Raw genomic sequence first — 18,834 nt, forward strand, 5'->3', positions numbered from 1 at the left:
GGTATAATATATAAACCACAGACCTTTATTAGTTACATTAAAGTTATCTGCCAGATATCTATATCTGTTGGATAAAACTCTGTCTTACTTCTATATATCAAAGCTCCTTAACAAAATAAGCTCATTTTGGCAATTCTTGTTTTAGAAACAGGATCGGTAGATCTTCATTAGCATACAGCATTCAAACGAACTTTTCGACGACGTTAATATAATAGGTATATAATATGTTGTGCAAGCTATCACTATTATTGCATCATCGATAAATATACAAATAATTATTATTATTTGTTATCAAGCCAACAAACATCACCCATGATGATCGGTAATAATATAAGTAGCTTTATAATGAAAAATAAAAATTAGGAAATTAGGGCTGTAATATTTGAGTTATTTACAGACTTCAATAAAAGAGTTAGTTCCTGTACTGTTCTTTTCATGTGTGTCACCTCACAACTTTTTGCTCAGAGTACCGATTTTGATGGCTAAGAATATAGCCACCCCTGATGAGAGTACTGATTTTTTTAAATCTAAGCTCGTTATGTTTTATATTAATAGTTAAATAGGACTATCGATTTAAATCTGCGCAAGATCTGACGAGTAGTTATTGAGTTATGCTTGATAATGCGTTTTTATTGTTTTTTTAATATTTACGCGATTTTCACTCATTATAATGAAACAATTTTTCTGATTTTATCGCGGTTTACTAAGTTTTTTAGATGCCCGACGTTTCGGAGACTACAGCAACCATTGTCACGGAAGAACTGCCCTGTCATGTTGCGAAAAAATCCGAAAATAGTTGTTTCATTATAATGCGCAATTAATTTATTATTTTGTTCGACTTATTAATAAAGCCATTACTTTTTCGTTTGTGAAAAAACGCAATTAGTTTAAATAATAATCATGATATACCTTTTTAAAATCCTTGTATCGTGCCCTTCAATTTGATACCCATATTGTAGTATTCGAGAAAAAAAAATTTTTTTTTTCATTAACTACAATGGCTTCGCGCAGCCGCCATGTTTGATTTTTTTTTTAATGTCTAATCTATCTAAGAACACTTGGGCAGCTAAGACGAACCTAACGATACCTCAATTATGTAAATCCGTTCGGTGGTTCTGGAAATATGAGGTAGTAAAGAATATTACATACAAACATACATACATACAAGATACGCGCGAAAAACATAACCCTTCCTTGGCAGTCGGGTAATTAGATTTACTGTCAAATATTTTGGAAGGAAAAACACATTGTAGTCGCTAGAATACTTCGTAGAAGCTTTAATAAAATTAAAATGAGTTAATTATAACATTTATTGTCGCTTGGAAGTCCATTATTGTTATTGTTTTCGCCTTTTCCTCTTGTTGGCGCGTGATTCATCTCGCTCCGAACTGTTTTTTTGTTTTAAGTCACAAACGAGCATGCATTATTGTTTGAATGTTTCGAATTGTCAAAGTTAATAGAATACGACCGATATGAAGGAAAATAACACAGGTCTCTAAAGTTGTGTTCCTGTGTGAGGTAGAGAACTCCTGGACAGGGTGGGGGGTAGGGTCAGCACCTGTAGGCTACGGTGCAGGTGCTGACGTCTGTAGGCTACGGTGGCCGCTTACTGTCTGGTGTGCTGTACGCTTGTTTGCCGACCTAGTTGTATAAAAAATGACTCTGTGATATACTTTTTTTACTCCAATTAAACTGATTGAGCGGGTGGCTGGAGATTCAGAATAACACATATCTTTTTATCCCATTATCTTTACTTGGAACGGGAGTGTCGTAAGTAAAACCGGGAAGCGTAGCCATTGCTAAATAAATATCCTAATTTTTTTTGTACAACTAGGTCGGCAAACAAGCGTACGGCTCACCTGATGGTAAGAGATTACCGTAGCTTATAGACGCCTGCAACACCAGAAGCATCGCAAGCGCGTTGCCGACCCAATCCCCAATCCCCCCAGGAGAAATTACATTAGATGTCGTCGTCCACTCGTTTGCCCTTACTGTTATAAAAAAAAATAACAATAGTGTCATTTTTGTCTTGTTTCAGTGGCGATATTCGACATGGGGCGAGGTAGCGGCCACGTCTCTGGGAGCGTTACTCGCCGTGCTGTGTTCCGGCGGGCTGGTGGCCGCGGTGCTAATCTACGGCGAGCTAACCGCGCTCTTCATACAGAGGCACAAGGAGGAGGCACCGCCATCCAATGCGCTCATACTCAGCTGGTTCGGAGGAGCGGAGAGACTGTAAGTGAAGGGGAAATTAGGAAGTAGCTGCAGCTGATAGAAGATCACAGCTAAATAATAATGCTCTCAAATCATGCTCTCTAGTGCAGTGTTCTTGTGGTGAGTAAGGCAGCCAGAGCGGCTGGAGGGTCAGGGGTAGGGTCAGCAACACAATTGCTATGCTTCTAGTATAGCATCTATAAGCTACGGTAATCGCTTACCATTAGGTGACGCCGCGTTGACGCAACGGTTACAGCCATGGATTGTACCTGTTGCGCTGGCGGTTGCGGGTTCGATCCCCGCACGTGACAAACATTTGTATTGGTCATACAAGTGTTTGCTGTAGTCTGGGTGTTTGTGCAGTCCTTGTGGGTCTCCCCACCGTGCCTCGGAGAGCACGTTAAGCCGTCGGTCCCGGTTGTTATCATGTACACCTGATAGTGATCGTTACTCATAGTAATATATCCGCTAACCCGCATTGGAGCAGCGTGGTGGATTAAGCTCTGATCCTTCTCCTACATGGGGAAAGAGGCCTATGCCCAGTAGTGGGATATTATACGCTGTAGCGTATTAGGTGAGCGGTACGCTTGTTTGCCGACTCAGATGTACAAACAGGCAGTAACACCACGTCTGTTTCCTCCAGGACCAACGCCACAGACAAGTCCCAACACATGGACGCGCTTGTCCAAGACTCGGTCGCGTTCGCGCTCGCCAGCGTTGCGGTGATGGCGTGCCAGCTGGTGGCCGCCGCCTGCGCGGTCACGCTCGCCAACTGGGCCGCCTCTAGGATGGTGAGTGCTCCTCTGTTCTGCTTGGTCTTCATCAAAATAGTTTATTTATTAGCGATCCGCCCCGCCTTCGCACGGGTGCAATGCTGATGCTAAATATACTACAGAATGTCTTTATTTATACTTTGAAGCTAGCTTATAGCATGGTTATTAAAATAATTAATAATATTCGTGCCAAATTTGAAGTAAATCCATGCGGTACTTTTTGAGTTTATGCCGGACATACATACAGACAAACAGACAAAAATTCTAAAAACCATATTTTTGGCTTTGGTATCGATTGTAGATCACACCCCAAGTATTCTTTTAAAAAAATATTCAATGTACAGTTTTGACTTTCCTACCATTTTATTATATGTATAGATTGTAAAACCAGAAACAATACGTGTCACATAAAATATGCAAGAAAAAATAAAATAAAAAAAAAGGAATCTACAAAAGACGACCTTATCGCTAAAGAGCGATCTCTTCCAGACAACCTTTACAAAAAGGACACGAGAGTTACCAACAAGTCGCAACTGTACTGGGTGGTGTCCCATGTTAATGCTACCCCTCTCATCTACCGAGTTTTATTATTTTAATCAATATACGAGCACATTTAAAATATTATATGCGTGTGTCTCTGTGGATGTGTGAATGTGTTGTGTGTTTTGTGATTAAATGTGTGATTATATAAGAAACCCTGCAATTAGAATCAATTTGAATCATTCATTCTTATTTACTTTATATAGAAGTTAGTCGTATGGAGGTCTGTGTGGTGTGGGTTCAGACAATTCACACATTCACGGCTAAAATTCCACAGCATTGTTTACGGAAGTATGACTTTTAAAGATTTTTATGTGTTTAAGAGATTTTGAAAAAAATGCGGTATAATAAACTCATTATCATCATCATTCCGGCCTATCGCAGTCCACTGCTGGACACAGGCCTCCACAAGTTCGCGACAAAAATGCGTGAACTCATGTGTGTTGCCCATAGTTACCACACTGGGCAGGCGGGTTGGTGACCGCAGGGCTGACTTTGTCGCACCGAAGACGCTGCTGCCCGTCGTCGGCCTGTGTGTTTCAAAGCCAGCGGTTAGATGGTTATCCCGCCATCGGTCGGCTTCTTAAGTTCCAAGGTGGTACTGGAACCTTGTTATCCCTTAATCGCCTCTTACGACACCCATAGGAAGAGAGGGAGTGGCTATATTCTTTGGTGCCGTAGCCACACAGCACATAATAAACAACACAAAACAACAGGAAATAAAGTTCTGTATTATTAATTCAGTTTTAATTAATATCTTTTAACTGACTTCAAATATATATACGGTCGAATTGAGTAACCTCCTCCTTTTTTGAAATCGCTTAAAATAATTATATTTTTCAGTAAATACAATTAGAATTGTCACAGCTTGTCAACTGTCTCTCTTCTTATACATAAAGTTCTCGTGTCACAATATTAGTTATCATACTCCTCCGAAACGGCTGGACCGACTTTCATGGAATTTTATGTGTATATCGGGTAGATCTGAGAATCGCCCAACATCTATTTTTCATACCCCTAAGTTATAAGGGGGGCATTAAGGGGGTTAATAACATATATAGCAAAGCAACGTTTGGGGGTCAGCTAGTAATACCATAAAGTTTCTGTCTTCCGATGTATTAACACGCTCTCTTTGACGCGGTATAAATTAAAATACTTTCTACATCACTATCTCGGCTTATAATAATAGTGTATCAAGGTCGATTCATTCCTATTGAAGACAGCGGCAGAGGCTAAAGCCAAAAATAAATTTTCTGAAGGTTTTAATTCCCGCTTCTCCGTAAAATTCAGTTTTTTTGTCGATTTTAAAAAATGAATTTGGCATTCCTCAGTCAAACGCAAAACAAAAATAATTTTTCAATTCGAAACAGTAATTACATATAAACAAACTCTTCAGCTTTATAATATTATAATATAGTTAGTTATAACAGAGCACTGACCCGGGCGTTTGTAACTAAGCCCTACTTCAACAACATCAGTGTCAATAAGCGATTACAACGCTCTATCGGGTTAGCCTCGATTAGACACTAGAGTCCTAGTTTTAGCCCTTCCTTGCCTTGTCTAGAATATTATTCACTTCACTTCAACCTAATACAGTCCACTGCTGGACGTCAATCGTCATCTTACAATACTATTATTAACTATTTAAGGCTAGCGTGACGAAGTTCGCTCACTATCGTCATTTATAACATTTTATTATGAAAGATATTTTAATAATGGCGGTTCCCCCAACCCGCATTGGAGCAGCGCGGTGGATTAAGCTCTGATCCTTTTCCTACATGGGGAAAGAGGCCTATGCCCAGTAGTGGGATATTACAGACTGAAGCGTACGCTGGCAGTTGCGGGTGCGATCCCCGCAAATGCTGTTTGCCGTGGTCTGGGTGTTTGTGCAGTCCCGTGGTCTCCCCACAGTGTCTCGGAGGGCACGTTGAGCCGTTGGTCCTGATTGTTATCATATACACCTGATAGCGAACGTTACTCATAGTAGGGAATATATCCGCCAACCCGCACTGGAGCAGCGTGATGGATTAAGCTCTGATCCTTCTCCTACATGGAGAAAGAGAGCTAGGCCCAGCAGTGGGATAGTACAGGCTGAAGCGACTCCAGTAACGTGATGTTTTTAGCAACTCTTTGACGTTTTTTGGTGATATGTGATGGGGTTTTAGACTACCCTATACAAAAATATCACGTGTATTTTTTGCACAAAGCATATTGAAATTTTCAGAATATTATCTTTAAATACAGACATAATTGTATTAAATTTTGGAAAATTACATTAATTAAAAAAAATGCTTTTTGGTTTAGAAATCGCGCGTTAGAGGACAAATAAATGAACGTTATACCTCTTTATAAAACCCTCTTCTTGTAATTTTACATGATTTTTACCCCCACCCTTTCCATTATTATTGCAAATAAGTGTTTATTAAGTAACAATAAATTATCTCGTAACTTCCAGATTAATCGTCTGAGATGGAAACTTCTTCGCTCAGTACTCAGTCAGGAGACAGCGTTCTTTGATACAAACACCACCATGAACTTTGCCTCAGCACTTACAGAGTGAGTACAGTCACAACATGCAATAATTAAACAATAAATATGTAAATTAAAAACTGAATTATAACACTTTCGTAATACCCCACTCCCCCTCTCCTCCAGGGACGTGGACAAGCTAAAGCAAGGCGTAGGCGAGCATGTCTCAATGGCGGCCTACCTGGGAGGCAGTGTAATCATGGCGTCCACAGTAGCTCTACTTCATGGCTGGCAGTTGACACTGGCCGGACTGGCCGTCGTGCCCATAGCCCTGGCCGTCTCCGCTACTGTAGCTAGGGTAATGACCATGGTATAGACTTTGGAGGAGGTGTATGAAGAATCACGTTGAGGTCACCAGTTTGGAGATGCGGAGGAACAAGGTGTTGAGTTCCTCGTCCGCCATCGCAAAGGGAGGATCCTCCAACCAGACGGGAGCTGTGTCTGGCGAGCTACATATACTCTATCACTTTGATAACTTTGATAGCGCGATGTAGGATACGTCAGTTTTTCTCTAGTTTGTATGCCGCGCGATAGATGTCGCTACAAGAATGACTGTGGTAAAAGGCTAACTATGACATATGTAGGTTTAATTTTTAGAGGATTCTTTAAGACCACCGTCGCCGAGTTCGGCACAATATTCCCATTATACACTGGTGACTTAAATATACAATACCTAACCACGAACATTTTACATTTCAGACAAGATCTTAATACGAGTATTAATTATTTTCAGGAAATATAATAAATAGCGCAATTATATTTTAGAAACCAATATAACATAAATGTAAAAGAAAATTTAGAAGAAATGACCAAATATAACCAAACATAAGATTAACCTAAATGTTGTAATTAAAGTAATCTAATATATAAAATTCTCGTGTCACAGTTTTCGTTGCCATACTCCTCCGAAACGGCTTGACCGATTTTGATGAAATTTTTTGTGCTTATCCGGTATCTATGAGAATCGGCCAACATCTATTTTTCATCCCCCTAAATGTTAGGGGTAGTCCATCCCAAAATTTTTATTTTTTATTTTTTAGACAAAATTTTTAATTTCTATTTTTTTATGATACAACATTAAAAAATACATACAACCCTCTACCATCAACCCCTATTTTTAATAGCGTTTAGCGGCAAGACAACGATTGCCGGGTCAGCTAGTTTAGTTATAAAAATATGCTCAACAGAACGTAACGCGCTGCTCGTCAGAAGAAGTGGTATCGTACGGCACGGCGGGGCGTGTCGTAGAGCAGGCGCTGTCTGCCATCAGGACGGTGCGGGCCTACGCGGGGGAGGACGTCGAGGTCTCCAAGTGAGTGTGTTTAATACTGGAGCGTAATATTCCCTTTTATTAATGCAATTCGTGTATTGTTAAGCGTTAGTTAACTGTGTCTCAATCTGAACATCAAAATTCTATTATAAGCATTTTTTGTGTATCGGAATGTACTGATTGTGGCGGTAGTTTTCTTTTTTTTTTGTCAACGATATCTCCATAATACTAATTTGTTAAGTTTAGGGAAATCTGTTATTGGCTATATTATTTGTTGTATGCTATATGATAAAAATTGTAAGCTTTTGGTTTTCTAAATAAATATATAAAGAATTGTAATTTCGGAGTTTCGGGGATATAACATCACTCTTTTTTACACCTGAAAGCAACTGGATGGGTTTTGTCTGGTGGTTCTGAACTTGGATTGCCATTGTCGCCATCCGATAAAGATTCCTCAGCACCTTCACATAACGCTTATCGACTTGGCACCACTGCAAAGACTAAAACAGCCCAGGTTTCGATGGAATCGAAGATTTTTTTTTGTGATCCACGAAGGCCAACGTAGCGGCCGATTATACTTCTCTGACTTCTGTATAATCTGCTAAACAGTAAGAATGTAGTCTACGGTGCCCTAGCATTTTCGAAACCCAGCCTGCTCTGAGGGCTGGAAAGCATCAAATCTTGATGCCAGACGATTCGCGACGACCCTTGTAACAACTTGAAGATGTGGCTTAGAAGCGATGATCGGCCTATAGTTTCTAAGGGGGGTTTTATTTCTTTTCTTGTGGAACAAAGCAACTACATCGCCACGCCTTTGGGGTGATCGCGCTGTTTAACACAGAGTTAAACAACCTCTTGAGCTCCTCTAGATTGGGATATCCTCCAGCCCAGAGGAGCTCGAGTGGCGGGTAAGTGGTGCTCCGGAATCGTTCGCTTCAGGAAGCTTCAATGCATGTAAAGCATACAGTTTTACGTAGATGTCTTTAATTTCAACAAGTACCTATGTCTGAAACAAATGTGACGGTTTTATCATTCGAAGTTTTGAGCCTTGTCAGATGACACCTACCCAATTTTTTAATGCAAACTTTTGAACTCCAATTTTTGTCGATCAATTCCTGTTTTTTTTTTAAATTATATTATCAACAACCCCTTACCATACCTTGACCAGGGTTACTGCCCTAACTCGAAAAAGTAGGACCACTGGAAACTGAAGGCCTTTCTTTTTGTGATTATCCATAAGGAGGGGGTTCTTAGTTGCTCAGTCACAATGCTATGGGCAGGCAAGTTTGCGAATGCACCAGCCCCAAACATAGCCGGTGCTACACGGCCTGCACTCACGAGTCGGCCCGGGCCAGGTACTCGCAGGCGCTGCAGGGCGCGGGCGCGGCGGCGCGGCGGCGCTGCCTGTGGGCGGGCGCGGGCGCGGGGCTGGGCTGGCTGCTCACCTACAGCCTCAACGCCGTGGTGTTCGCGTACGGCGCCGTACTCTGCGTGCGTGACATGCCGCTGCCGGTGGAGGAGCGCCTCTACCACCCCGGGGTCATGGTCACGGTCAGTCTCATACTGCGGGAACGGCTTGTGAAGGACGAGTGTCCTGGAGAAACTGCTATTAGATAAGGTCCCAGAACTACTGACAATAAGTAAATTTGAAGAAAGAACGAAAAACCTAATTTCCTACTTGTAAAAAATCTTAATTTCAGTACTATCTGCCTATATACAGGTGTCCCAGAACTCAACGTCAAGCCGATACGGGGTGACAAAATTGGTTGTAACCATCGTGAGAAACATCAGAAAAAAAATCTATCCCATGCAGTTTGAAAATTATGGACATTTAAGAAAAACCTAGAAATTTGGTCGAGCTGTAACCATTTTTCGATTATTATGGTTAATTTTTACCACTTTTAATTATCACTGTATTAGAACCACAGTCAAAAATAATGACACAATTGCCCCAAGTTTTCTAGAATTAAGGCTATTTGTTAAACTATGAATTTAAAATTTTTACAATTTTTCTACTTTGAAAGGAGGGCCTGGTTCTAGAAATGTTATTTAAGGTTACGGTTCCAAAGTCTAAATGAACAAATATAATAAAAATTAACCACAATAATCGAAAAATGGTTACAGCTTGACCAAATTTCTAGGTTTTTCTTAAATGCCCATAATTTTCAAACTGCATGGGATAGATTTTTTTTTCTGATTTTTCTCATAATGGTTACAACCAATCCTGTCACCCTGTTTTGGCTTGACGTTGAGTTTTGGGACAACCTGTATATATCTATTCACATTTTCACTTTTTATTTTATTTTATCGAAATGTGTATTAATTTAAAAACATTTTTCAGGTACTCTTTTGCTCGTTTATGGCAGCCCAAAATATAGCAATGTGCAACCCACATCTTGAAATATTCTCAACGGCTCGGGGCGCGGCCAAGTCACTGTTCAAACTACTAGAGAGACAGTCAAAAATCAACGCCCTACAGGACGTAGGACACAAGCCTGACCGGTTCAGAGGGGATATTATATTTGATAACTTATATTTCAACTACCCTTCAAGATCAGATGTCAAGGTAATTTAATAATTACTCATACAAATAAAAAAATATTTTGCTTAGTTTTGCAAATTGTTGTCCATATTTGCACGTAGTGGATATTTGCAAACAACTAATTTGATATTCCAGTTAAGTAACATTACAAATAAAAGTCATTATATTTTCAGATTCTTTTTTATAATTATAGCTTTAACTTTTTTTCATAATTACTCATCGATGTGAGTTATATTTTTCGAGCAAGTCTTCACCTTGGAGTAATCGAAATAGACACTTAATATCCGGAAAAGGAAATTTTACTTTTTTAATTCTCATAAAGATCTTTAAAATTAGTTTTCGTTTATAATCTCCTATTACAGCCAATATTCCTATGTTTTGTATTAATCAATAAACTCAAATGAACCCCCAGGTCCTCCGCGGCCTCAGCCTGAAGGTGAACGCGGGCGAGACGGTGGCGCTCGTGGGCGGCTCGGGCTGCGGCAAGTCCACGCTGCTGCAGCTGCTGCAGCGCGCCTACGAGCCCGACAGCGGCGGCGTCTCCGTGGACGGACACCGGCTCACGGCTCTGCACTTGCAGCACTTCAGGCGGAGTATTGGTGAGTTTCTTATATCTTTCTGTTTACGACTTACCCGATCGTGAGCGGTCGCCGTTGTATATAGACGCCTGCGACATCAAAAGCATCGCAAGTGCGTCGCCGACCCTCCCCAGGAGCTCTGTCTTCTTCACCACAGGACTATGTCGACATACGACTATGTCCCTAGACGAGCTGCTCCAGGTTGCGAGTAGAAAGTTCGCCAGGTCAGCCAGTCTATAATAATAATAACTTTTCCTGTTGTTGTGGCTGTCAGTGATTCATTCGCAAAGACTTTTGACCATTATATTAAGAATATTGACAAAAAAAGTGTGTGTGTCAGCTTCGACGCACGACTGGAGCTTATTCCTTCAGATTGACTGTCTAAATAGACACAAAAAGGGCTTACTAGTCTAAGAAAAAGACTGGTAAAAAAAAAGAATCAAATAACGCCATCTATCGGAACCCTTTTGGGTTCTGATAGATGGCGTTATAAGAAAACGTCGTAACGCCATCTATTGGAACACTATTGGGATCCCTAAATGGCGTTACAAATACGTAGCATGTTCATACGTTCGGTAGATTTTACTCATATTTTTTTTCATAAGGCCCCCGGCCTTATATGAAAATCGATTCATAAGGAGTCTTCAAAAACGACAAACTTCATTGTACCCATTTTTACTATGACATATATTGTAGCAAATAATTCTTATACCTGTTACTATAGGTACAAGTAGTTGTCATATATGCACTCAGTATTTATATTTAAACAACAACTCATTGATTACTATCAGTATCAGACGTACATCAGTTTGTTTGATTTGATGTTTTAATTGTTTACAAGTGCCAGTAGCAACAGCTGCAGTAGTTTATCGAAACCTCTTAAAAGTTTATTGAACCTTCACGATTCACTCTGATACTGACATACTGAAACTCATATGTACCTACATATGTTACGTTACACACAATGATAGTTTTGTTTCCATCCAAGGAATGTCCTCATTAGGATTTTTTTTGACAACCGCATTGGTGTAGTGGTAAAAAGTGGAAGTAAGCATGTAAGCATCAGCGGTCGCGGGTTTGATCCTCGCTCGGGGTGGATATTTGTATTTGTTTCAAATCCCACAAGGAGTTGGTGTCTTCCTACCGCAACTTGAAGAGCAAAGATAATAATCGTTACTAGTAATAGGGAATAAGTTCGCTATATAAGTTATCTATAGTATATATTTATTTTATGAACAGGTGTGGTGGGTCAAGAGCCAGTCCTGTTCAGCGGCACCATCAGAGAGAACATCATGCTAGGAATGGAGAACGCGACCGAGCAGGAGATGATCGAGGCAGCTAAAACGGCGCACGCGCATCATTTCATCGTTAAGCTTGTCAATGTAAGTACTTATAATAAAAAGGTAAAGCTTTAGATTAGGAAAAACCGAATTTCGGGACCGTGGGGGGAAGGGGGAGGGTGGGGAACACTACCCCTGGTACCTCTGTCACACTTCAAAATCCCATGGTTATGGAGATATCCATGGTTAAAGTTTTGAGGTTAGAAGAAGAATTTCGCAGCTTTCACACATTATTTTCACATTTCACGCGCGTTTTTTCACATTTCACACGCTATTTTCATATTTCACACGTTATTTTCACGTTTCATAAGTTATTTTCAAAATTAAAACGATCTCGACTCCAAGATCAACAAACGATACAACTTACGTTACTCATGCTACGTTCCATAGTCTTCACATGTTATTTTCACATTTCGCACTTGATTTTAACATATCACACGTTAATTTAACGTTTTCACACGGTTTTTTTAACAAACGGATAGGGTTATTTTTTTTTTTTAGTAACAAAACTATGTCTATTAACGGTGTAATTTTAAAATTAGATAGGTTAGGGTTTTTTTTTTTGTAACGGAATTATGCCTATAAACGGCTCTTTTCTGAAGTCAGTAAGATTATGGTAATTTTTTTATTCATGTCATGTTTTTCACTTCATTATATTTTATTTATTTATTTATTGTCATATAAAATGAACTAAAATATTGAGTATTTTTCGTTTATAACAGTAAATAAATAAAAATAAAATATATTTAAGTAAAATACATAACATGAAACAAGGCTGTATGGTCTTAGACCTTTGCTTTTACAGTTATTTAAACAAAAACATAGAATTTATTCTTACAATGTTTTGGAGTGAAACGATAAGTGGCCTGTCATTTTTTATTAAAACATCTATTTCTCAGATGTTAAATATTAGTTGTATCGTTTGTTAAAAAACCGTGTGAAAACGTTAAATTAACGTGTGAAATGTTAAAATCAAGTGTGAAATGTGAAAATAACATGTGAAGACTATGGAACGGAGCATGAGTATCGTAAGTTGTATCGTTTGTTGATCTTGGAGTCGAGATCGTTTTTATGTACTCCTGTTCGAAAATAACTTATAAAGTTGCGAAACGGCGCATGGGTTGCACTGCCCGCAGCGCCGGAGCTAAGGTGAAGTCAGACGCGGAGCTCAAAAGTATTATAATAGCTTTAAATTCTTCCTCTAATCTCAAAACTTTAACCATGGATATCTCCATAACCATGGGGTTTCGAAGTGTGGCATTGTTACCTTGTATAGCTTCCCCGTACACCCTCCGCCCTCCACACCCAAAAACCCCATAATTCGGTTTTTCCTAGTCTAGAGCTTAGCCTAAAAATACTATTCGTTGTGCTATAGTCTGCTTAGCACGTTCTAGTTGACAGATGGGCATGTGGACACTACGATACTGATATAAACATCTTAGACCAGTAGTAAACGAGCTAGGCTTCAACATTCTGCCTTACTAATAGTTTTTTTTTTACGTTTAACAAAAAAATCTTCAAATTTTGACACACTCGTAGGCAGTCAGAAATAAGTTCAAAATTGGTTTTTGCTGGCCCGAAATTCTCGACTATTGCTGAAATATTTGACTTTTCGACAGAACAGTACCGATGTCTCAGTGGTCCACAACTTGCGAGATACCTGTTTGTCCTTTATTATTTACACCTCCCGAACATTTAAGGATTGCAACAAATAAACTGTTAATGTTTATGCCGTGATATACTAAAACTATTCCTGTATATAACTAACAACATACCAAAAATTGACCTGCGAAACTAGTAGGAGACAGATATATATAAATAATAGTGCTGTATCGTACCTGGCAGGGCTACGACACGACCCTGGGCGAGAAGGGCGCCCAGCTGTCCGGAGGACAGAAGCAGCGCGTGGCCATCGCGCGAGCCCTGCTGCGGAAGCCCGCCATCCTGCTGCTGGACGAGCCCACGTCGGCGCTGGACCCCGCCTCCGAGCGACAGGTAGGCCGAGCTGCGTCGTCGTGTGCCAGCACGCGTACTATATTACTGTCCGGAGTGCTAGTTTCCAAATTATGAAGATGGTTTATTATGCCCTTGTGCAATCGTTACTTGCTTACTGCATACCAATTTGAGGTGGTGCGACCAAAACAATCTTGCTTCAGCTGGAAAGAATGCAAAGATGTATCCTAAAGATTATGATATCGCGACCTATATCCATTTCCTAACAACAGAACTGTACGAGATTTGTGAGGTATTAACAGTTCGACAGTTATTTGTACTTTGCTCTGTTCGCCGTAAACACAAATTCATCCCATTTGATGAACGGTTTTTATCCGGAAAACGGAGACGTGATAGAGTATGCCCGTATTGGTTTTATTGTATGTAGAATTATGTCACAGAGTTTCCTCAATTCGTCAGCATTATTATTTGAGTCCCATACTGTACAATAAAATAAGGAATTAAATATTTATCCCCTAACTTATCGTATATGTAAATCTAAATTGACAAACTGGTTATTGAAATTAAATTAGAATCAGACGGAAAAACTTTTGGTCACTGTAACCTAGCTGGACATTTTTAGTGTTTTTATAAGTGAACAAAATAAAACTTATCCACATACACAAACAAACACTCACACACACAAATACCCACTAACACGCACACACTTACATACACGCACACAAATATTTGAAATAAATAAATATTATTATTATTATTAGTTTTATTTCTCTCTCTCTCTTTCTTTATCTCTCTTTAGCGGCTCGCATTGGAGTAAATGTAAACATTATAAATGAAACAATTATTTAGGTGTAACATTTTATTTTAGGTTCAAGCCGCACTAGACGCCGCCAGTCAAGGAAGGACTACTCTAGTCGTTTCACACAGGTTTGTACGGCATTCATAGTCATTTTAATATGGAGCTTTGAACCATTACGTTACTACTTTATAGAATTACAAAGATTAAATTAATATCGTTACAAAATTTGAAGCTGTTTTGCAATAATACTGTTGAAGCACGTATTATTTTAATAACGGCAACATTATTATGTCTCTCCACCTATACTTTTCTTTGCTACCTACAAATTATTTCTTATCAATATCTCTTTTTATTTGTAACGCCAACAAACAATAAATCTATGTTCGAAAAATCAAATCTTTAATTTCCACAACCTCAATATCAAACAAATACATATTTAAAAAAATTTGGAATCTTGCAAAGTCTTATACAAATATGCAAAACAAAATTTCACATTTTACCTTCATGGATTATGTCAAGTTTTAAATAATTTCAGGTTATCAACAATCGTAAACGCCTCGAGGATAGTTTATATTGAACAAGGAGCAGTCTTAGAGCAAGGCACGCACCAGGAGTTGCTCGAGAGAAAGGGCGCGTACTGGCAGCTGCTGCAGGACGATATGACTCACAAGTAAATATGGCCTACGTGTTATAGGTTCTGCAGCTGAGGGAAAATAAAGTCGTATAGGAAAAAGTGGGAGTAACATTAACTTATAAGTATGCCATCGCTAAGAAGCTCTCCTGAATAAGGGAAATGATGTTTAAGTAAGGATAGGTGAATGTACAAATCTCAGAAACACTCACGAAACTGTTCTGTAGACTATAAACTTTTTTTTTATGTCTTACTGTACTCTAATATATAAAATTCTCGTGGGCTAAGATCTAGACTAGGAAAAACCGAATTAGAAAAACCGAATTACGGGGTTTTCGGGTGTGGAGGGCGGAGGGTGTAGGGGAATCTATACAAGGTAACACTGTCACACCTCAAAACTCCATGGTTATGGAGATATCCATGGTTAAAGTTTTGAGGTTAGAAGAAGAATTTAAAGCTATTATAATACCTTTGAGCTCGTACTGTTTGCATTGTGTGACAAATCGACACTTTTAAACAAAATAACGCGTCAGACATAATATTCTAATAAAATTAGTAACATTGCGTGCTAGAATATAGGTTTAGAAATTCGAAAAATACCCAAAACCGAATCGGAGTACCCCACTGTCCACGTGGTCTTGGTCTGTCCTACCCCTAGAGTGTTTTTTTATGCCGCCGAGGGGAGGAGGGAGCGTTCCTCTAACTTTAAAGGTGGTAGATTAATTTGAAAAAACGCGTGTGAAATGTGAAAATAACGTGTGAAAGCTACGAAATTCTTCTTCTAACTTCAAAACTTTAACCATGGATATCTCCATAACCATGGGGTTCTGAGGTTTGACAGTGGTACCAGGGTTAGCGTCCCCCCCCCCTTCCCCCCACGGTCTCGAAATTCGGTTTTTCCTAATCTAAAGCTTTACCTTCTCGTGTCGCGGTGTTTGTTGTTAAACTCCTCCGAAACGGCTTGACCAATTTTTATGAAATTTTGTGTGCATATCGGGTAGGTCTGAGAATCGGCCAAAATCTATTTACCATCATACCACCACATCTTTTTCATACCCCCAAGTTACAAGGGGGGAGGAGATTAAGGGGGGTTAATAATATATATGGCAAAACAACGTTTGCGTGGTCAGCTAGTCTATATATGTTCTGCTATACCAGGAGTATAACGGCATCTTTACCGGAGTCAGCGGACGAAGACGACGAGGCTTCGAAGGCGGAGTCAGACAGGAGACCGAGCTGTCTGCGGCGGAACAGCAGCGTCCACTCCACTGGCAGAGGTTGGTGTTCTCTTGGTTCATCTAACGCCATCGTATCGCCACCGTATCTTTGATAATTCTAAATTGAAAAAAAAAGAGTGCTTTAGACCACACGACTGAAGTAAAACTTACGAAACGTAACTCTCTCACTCTCTCTCTTTCTATCTTCACTCACTTATATCTCGCTCTCAACTTTCGTTTACCTCTTGCGATCACGCTTTTCGTCACGCATTCACCAGCTTACTCCTTAAGTCTAGCGTACGTATAGAAGTTTTACTTAAAAAAAAAGTTTAAATTAAAGTACTGAATAATGTTTAAAATACAACTTAGAATATAGGAAAACTTTTAAATTTGAGTTATAACTTCTCTCATCAATATTTCCTGACTTTCCAGAAGCGTTCAGAAGGGACAGCTTCGTGCGCGGCAGCAGACGCGTGGGCTCCATGGCTCCGGAGATCGCCTCCTCTCCGATGGCTGTGCCTGAAAAGGTAAATTATATTATTTATGTGCAAACGCAGTGTGGGACGTCCTCCGGCCCGTTGGACCGACGATCTACGTAAGATTGCCGGTGTAGGCTGGATGAGGATTGCGGAAGACCGGGATGTCTGGCGCGAACTTGGGGAGGCCTACGTCCAGCAGTGGACTGCGATAGGCTGAAGTGATGATGATGATGATGATGATGATGTTTTCTGCCCGATTCTACCCATCCACGTTAGGTTGTAAAGTATTTATTCCGTAATTATTTCTACAAACGCGTCGGTGGCTAAGATCTAGACTAGGAAAAACCGAATTAGAAAAACCGAATTATGGGGTTTTTGGGTGTGGAAGACGGAGAGTGTAGGGGAATCTATACAAGGTAACACTGTCACACCTCAAAACCCCATGGTTATGGAGATATCCATGGTTAAAGTTTTGAGGTTAGAAGAAGAATTTAAAGCTATTATAATACCTTTGAGCTCGTACTGTTTGCATTGTGTGACAAATCGACACTTTTAAACAAAATAACGCGTCAGACATAATATTCTAATAAAATAAGTAACATTGCGTGCTAGAATATAGGTTTAGAAATTCGAAAAATACCCAAAACCGAATCGGAGCACCTCACTGTCCACGTGGTCTTGGTCTGTCCTACCCCTAGAGTGTTTTTTATGCCGCGGAGGCACGGAGGGAGGGCAGCCCTCGCACGCAAGGGCGGAAGGGCTGCACTTCCCGCAGCGCCGGAGCCAAGCGTTTCTCTAACTTTAAAGTGGTAGATTAATTTGAAAAAACGCGTGTGAAATGTGAAAATAACTTGTAAAAGCTATGAAATTCTTCTTCTAACCTCAAAACTTTAACCATGGATATCTCCATAACCATGGGGCTCTGAGGTGTGACAGTGGTACCAAGGGTAGCGTTCCCCACCCTCCTCCCCCCCTCCCCCCAAGGTCCCGAAATTCGCTTTTTCCTAATCTAAAGCTTTACCGCGTCGGTTATTTAGTGCGAGATAAAAAAATTGTGACCATGATTTAGCCATTAATATCCCGCTGCTGGACATAAGCCTTTCTCCATGTAGCAGAAGGGTTGAAGCTTAATCCATCACGCTACTCTACTGCGGGCTGGTGGACTAAAAATATATTTCCTTACAGTCTAAGGGCCTGTTTCACCGATTGCCTTTAGCGCTGTTTGATGGGACGGTACCCAACGGGTAAAATTTTATGTATGTTATTTTGATTCATCGTCGAATTCCATTACATTTACGGCACGTTTGTATTCGCAATTGTGAATCAAGAAGTTGTCAAGTAACAAATTTATTTGCTTATGGTTGTAATACATCATACTGTGTCTCATGTCATCATGATGATGATGATGATGATGAAGACGACGACACCATACTGTGTCTCAAGAGGCGGGGGGGGGGGGGGGCAAAGAAGGAATAAATGATGCTTATTTTTATAAAAGTCAATAGGAAAGTAATTATAAAGATCGTCTAATTATAAAAGAAGAAAAAATATATAAAGACTAGTTATGTACACATTTCCTCACTAGATTAGGTAATCTACAAAAAAAAATACTAATTAAAGTTTTTTCTACCAGGACGAAGAAGAAAGCAGTGAAAAAGAGACCAGTGTGTCGACTTGGCAACTCTTAAAGCTGAACAGCAAGGAGTGGCCGCTGCTGCTGGGAGGCGGAATGGCGTCGCTGCTGATCGGAGCCACCATGCCCATCTTCGCTCTGCTGTTCTCCAAGCTATACGGGGTCAGAACTCTTTATACTTCTTGGGAAATTTTAGCCAAAGACAACGGTAGTTTTTTTATGTTCATCTCATCTCATTCATATTTTGCTAATGTAACAGAGTCAAGTGTAAGTTATACTGAATGGGATGTAAATATATATCAAGAGATTCCGTAATTAATTTTTTTCTCTTCTTTAGAT

The 18,834-nt window shown here is 39.9% G+C and overlaps 1 protein-coding gene across 1 annotated transcript in view; it reads left to right on the forward strand.

Moving 5' to 3' along the window:
* The window catches only part of LOC123668044 (multidrug resistance protein homolog 49-like), an 88,796-nt gene that overhangs the window by 48,016 nt on the left and 21,946 nt on the right, over nt 1-18,834 (forward strand). Inside the window, 15 exon segments of the mRNA XM_045601837.1 lie at nt 2,039-2,255; nt 2,869-3,002; nt 5,980-6,080; nt 6,180-6,351; nt 7,241-7,365; nt 8,679-8,874; nt 9,665-9,889; nt 10,278-10,464; nt 11,683-11,825; nt 13,629-13,778; nt 14,605-14,663; nt 15,071-15,205; nt 16,325-16,443; nt 16,816-16,898; nt 18,496-18,657. Coding sequence (XP_045457793.1) covers nt 2,039-2,255; nt 2,869-3,002; nt 5,980-6,080; nt 6,180-6,351; nt 7,241-7,365; nt 8,679-8,874; nt 9,665-9,889; nt 10,278-10,464; nt 11,683-11,825; nt 13,629-13,778; nt 14,605-14,663; nt 15,071-15,205; nt 16,325-16,443; nt 16,816-16,898; nt 18,496-18,657 — 2,208 coding nt within the window.

This window comes from Melitaea cinxia, chromosome 30 (assembly GCF_905220565.1).
Source record: "Melitaea cinxia chromosome 30, ilMelCinx1.1, whole genome shotgun sequence".
Classification (NCBI taxonomy): Eukaryota; Metazoa; Arthropoda; class Insecta; order Lepidoptera; family Nymphalidae; genus Melitaea; species Melitaea cinxia.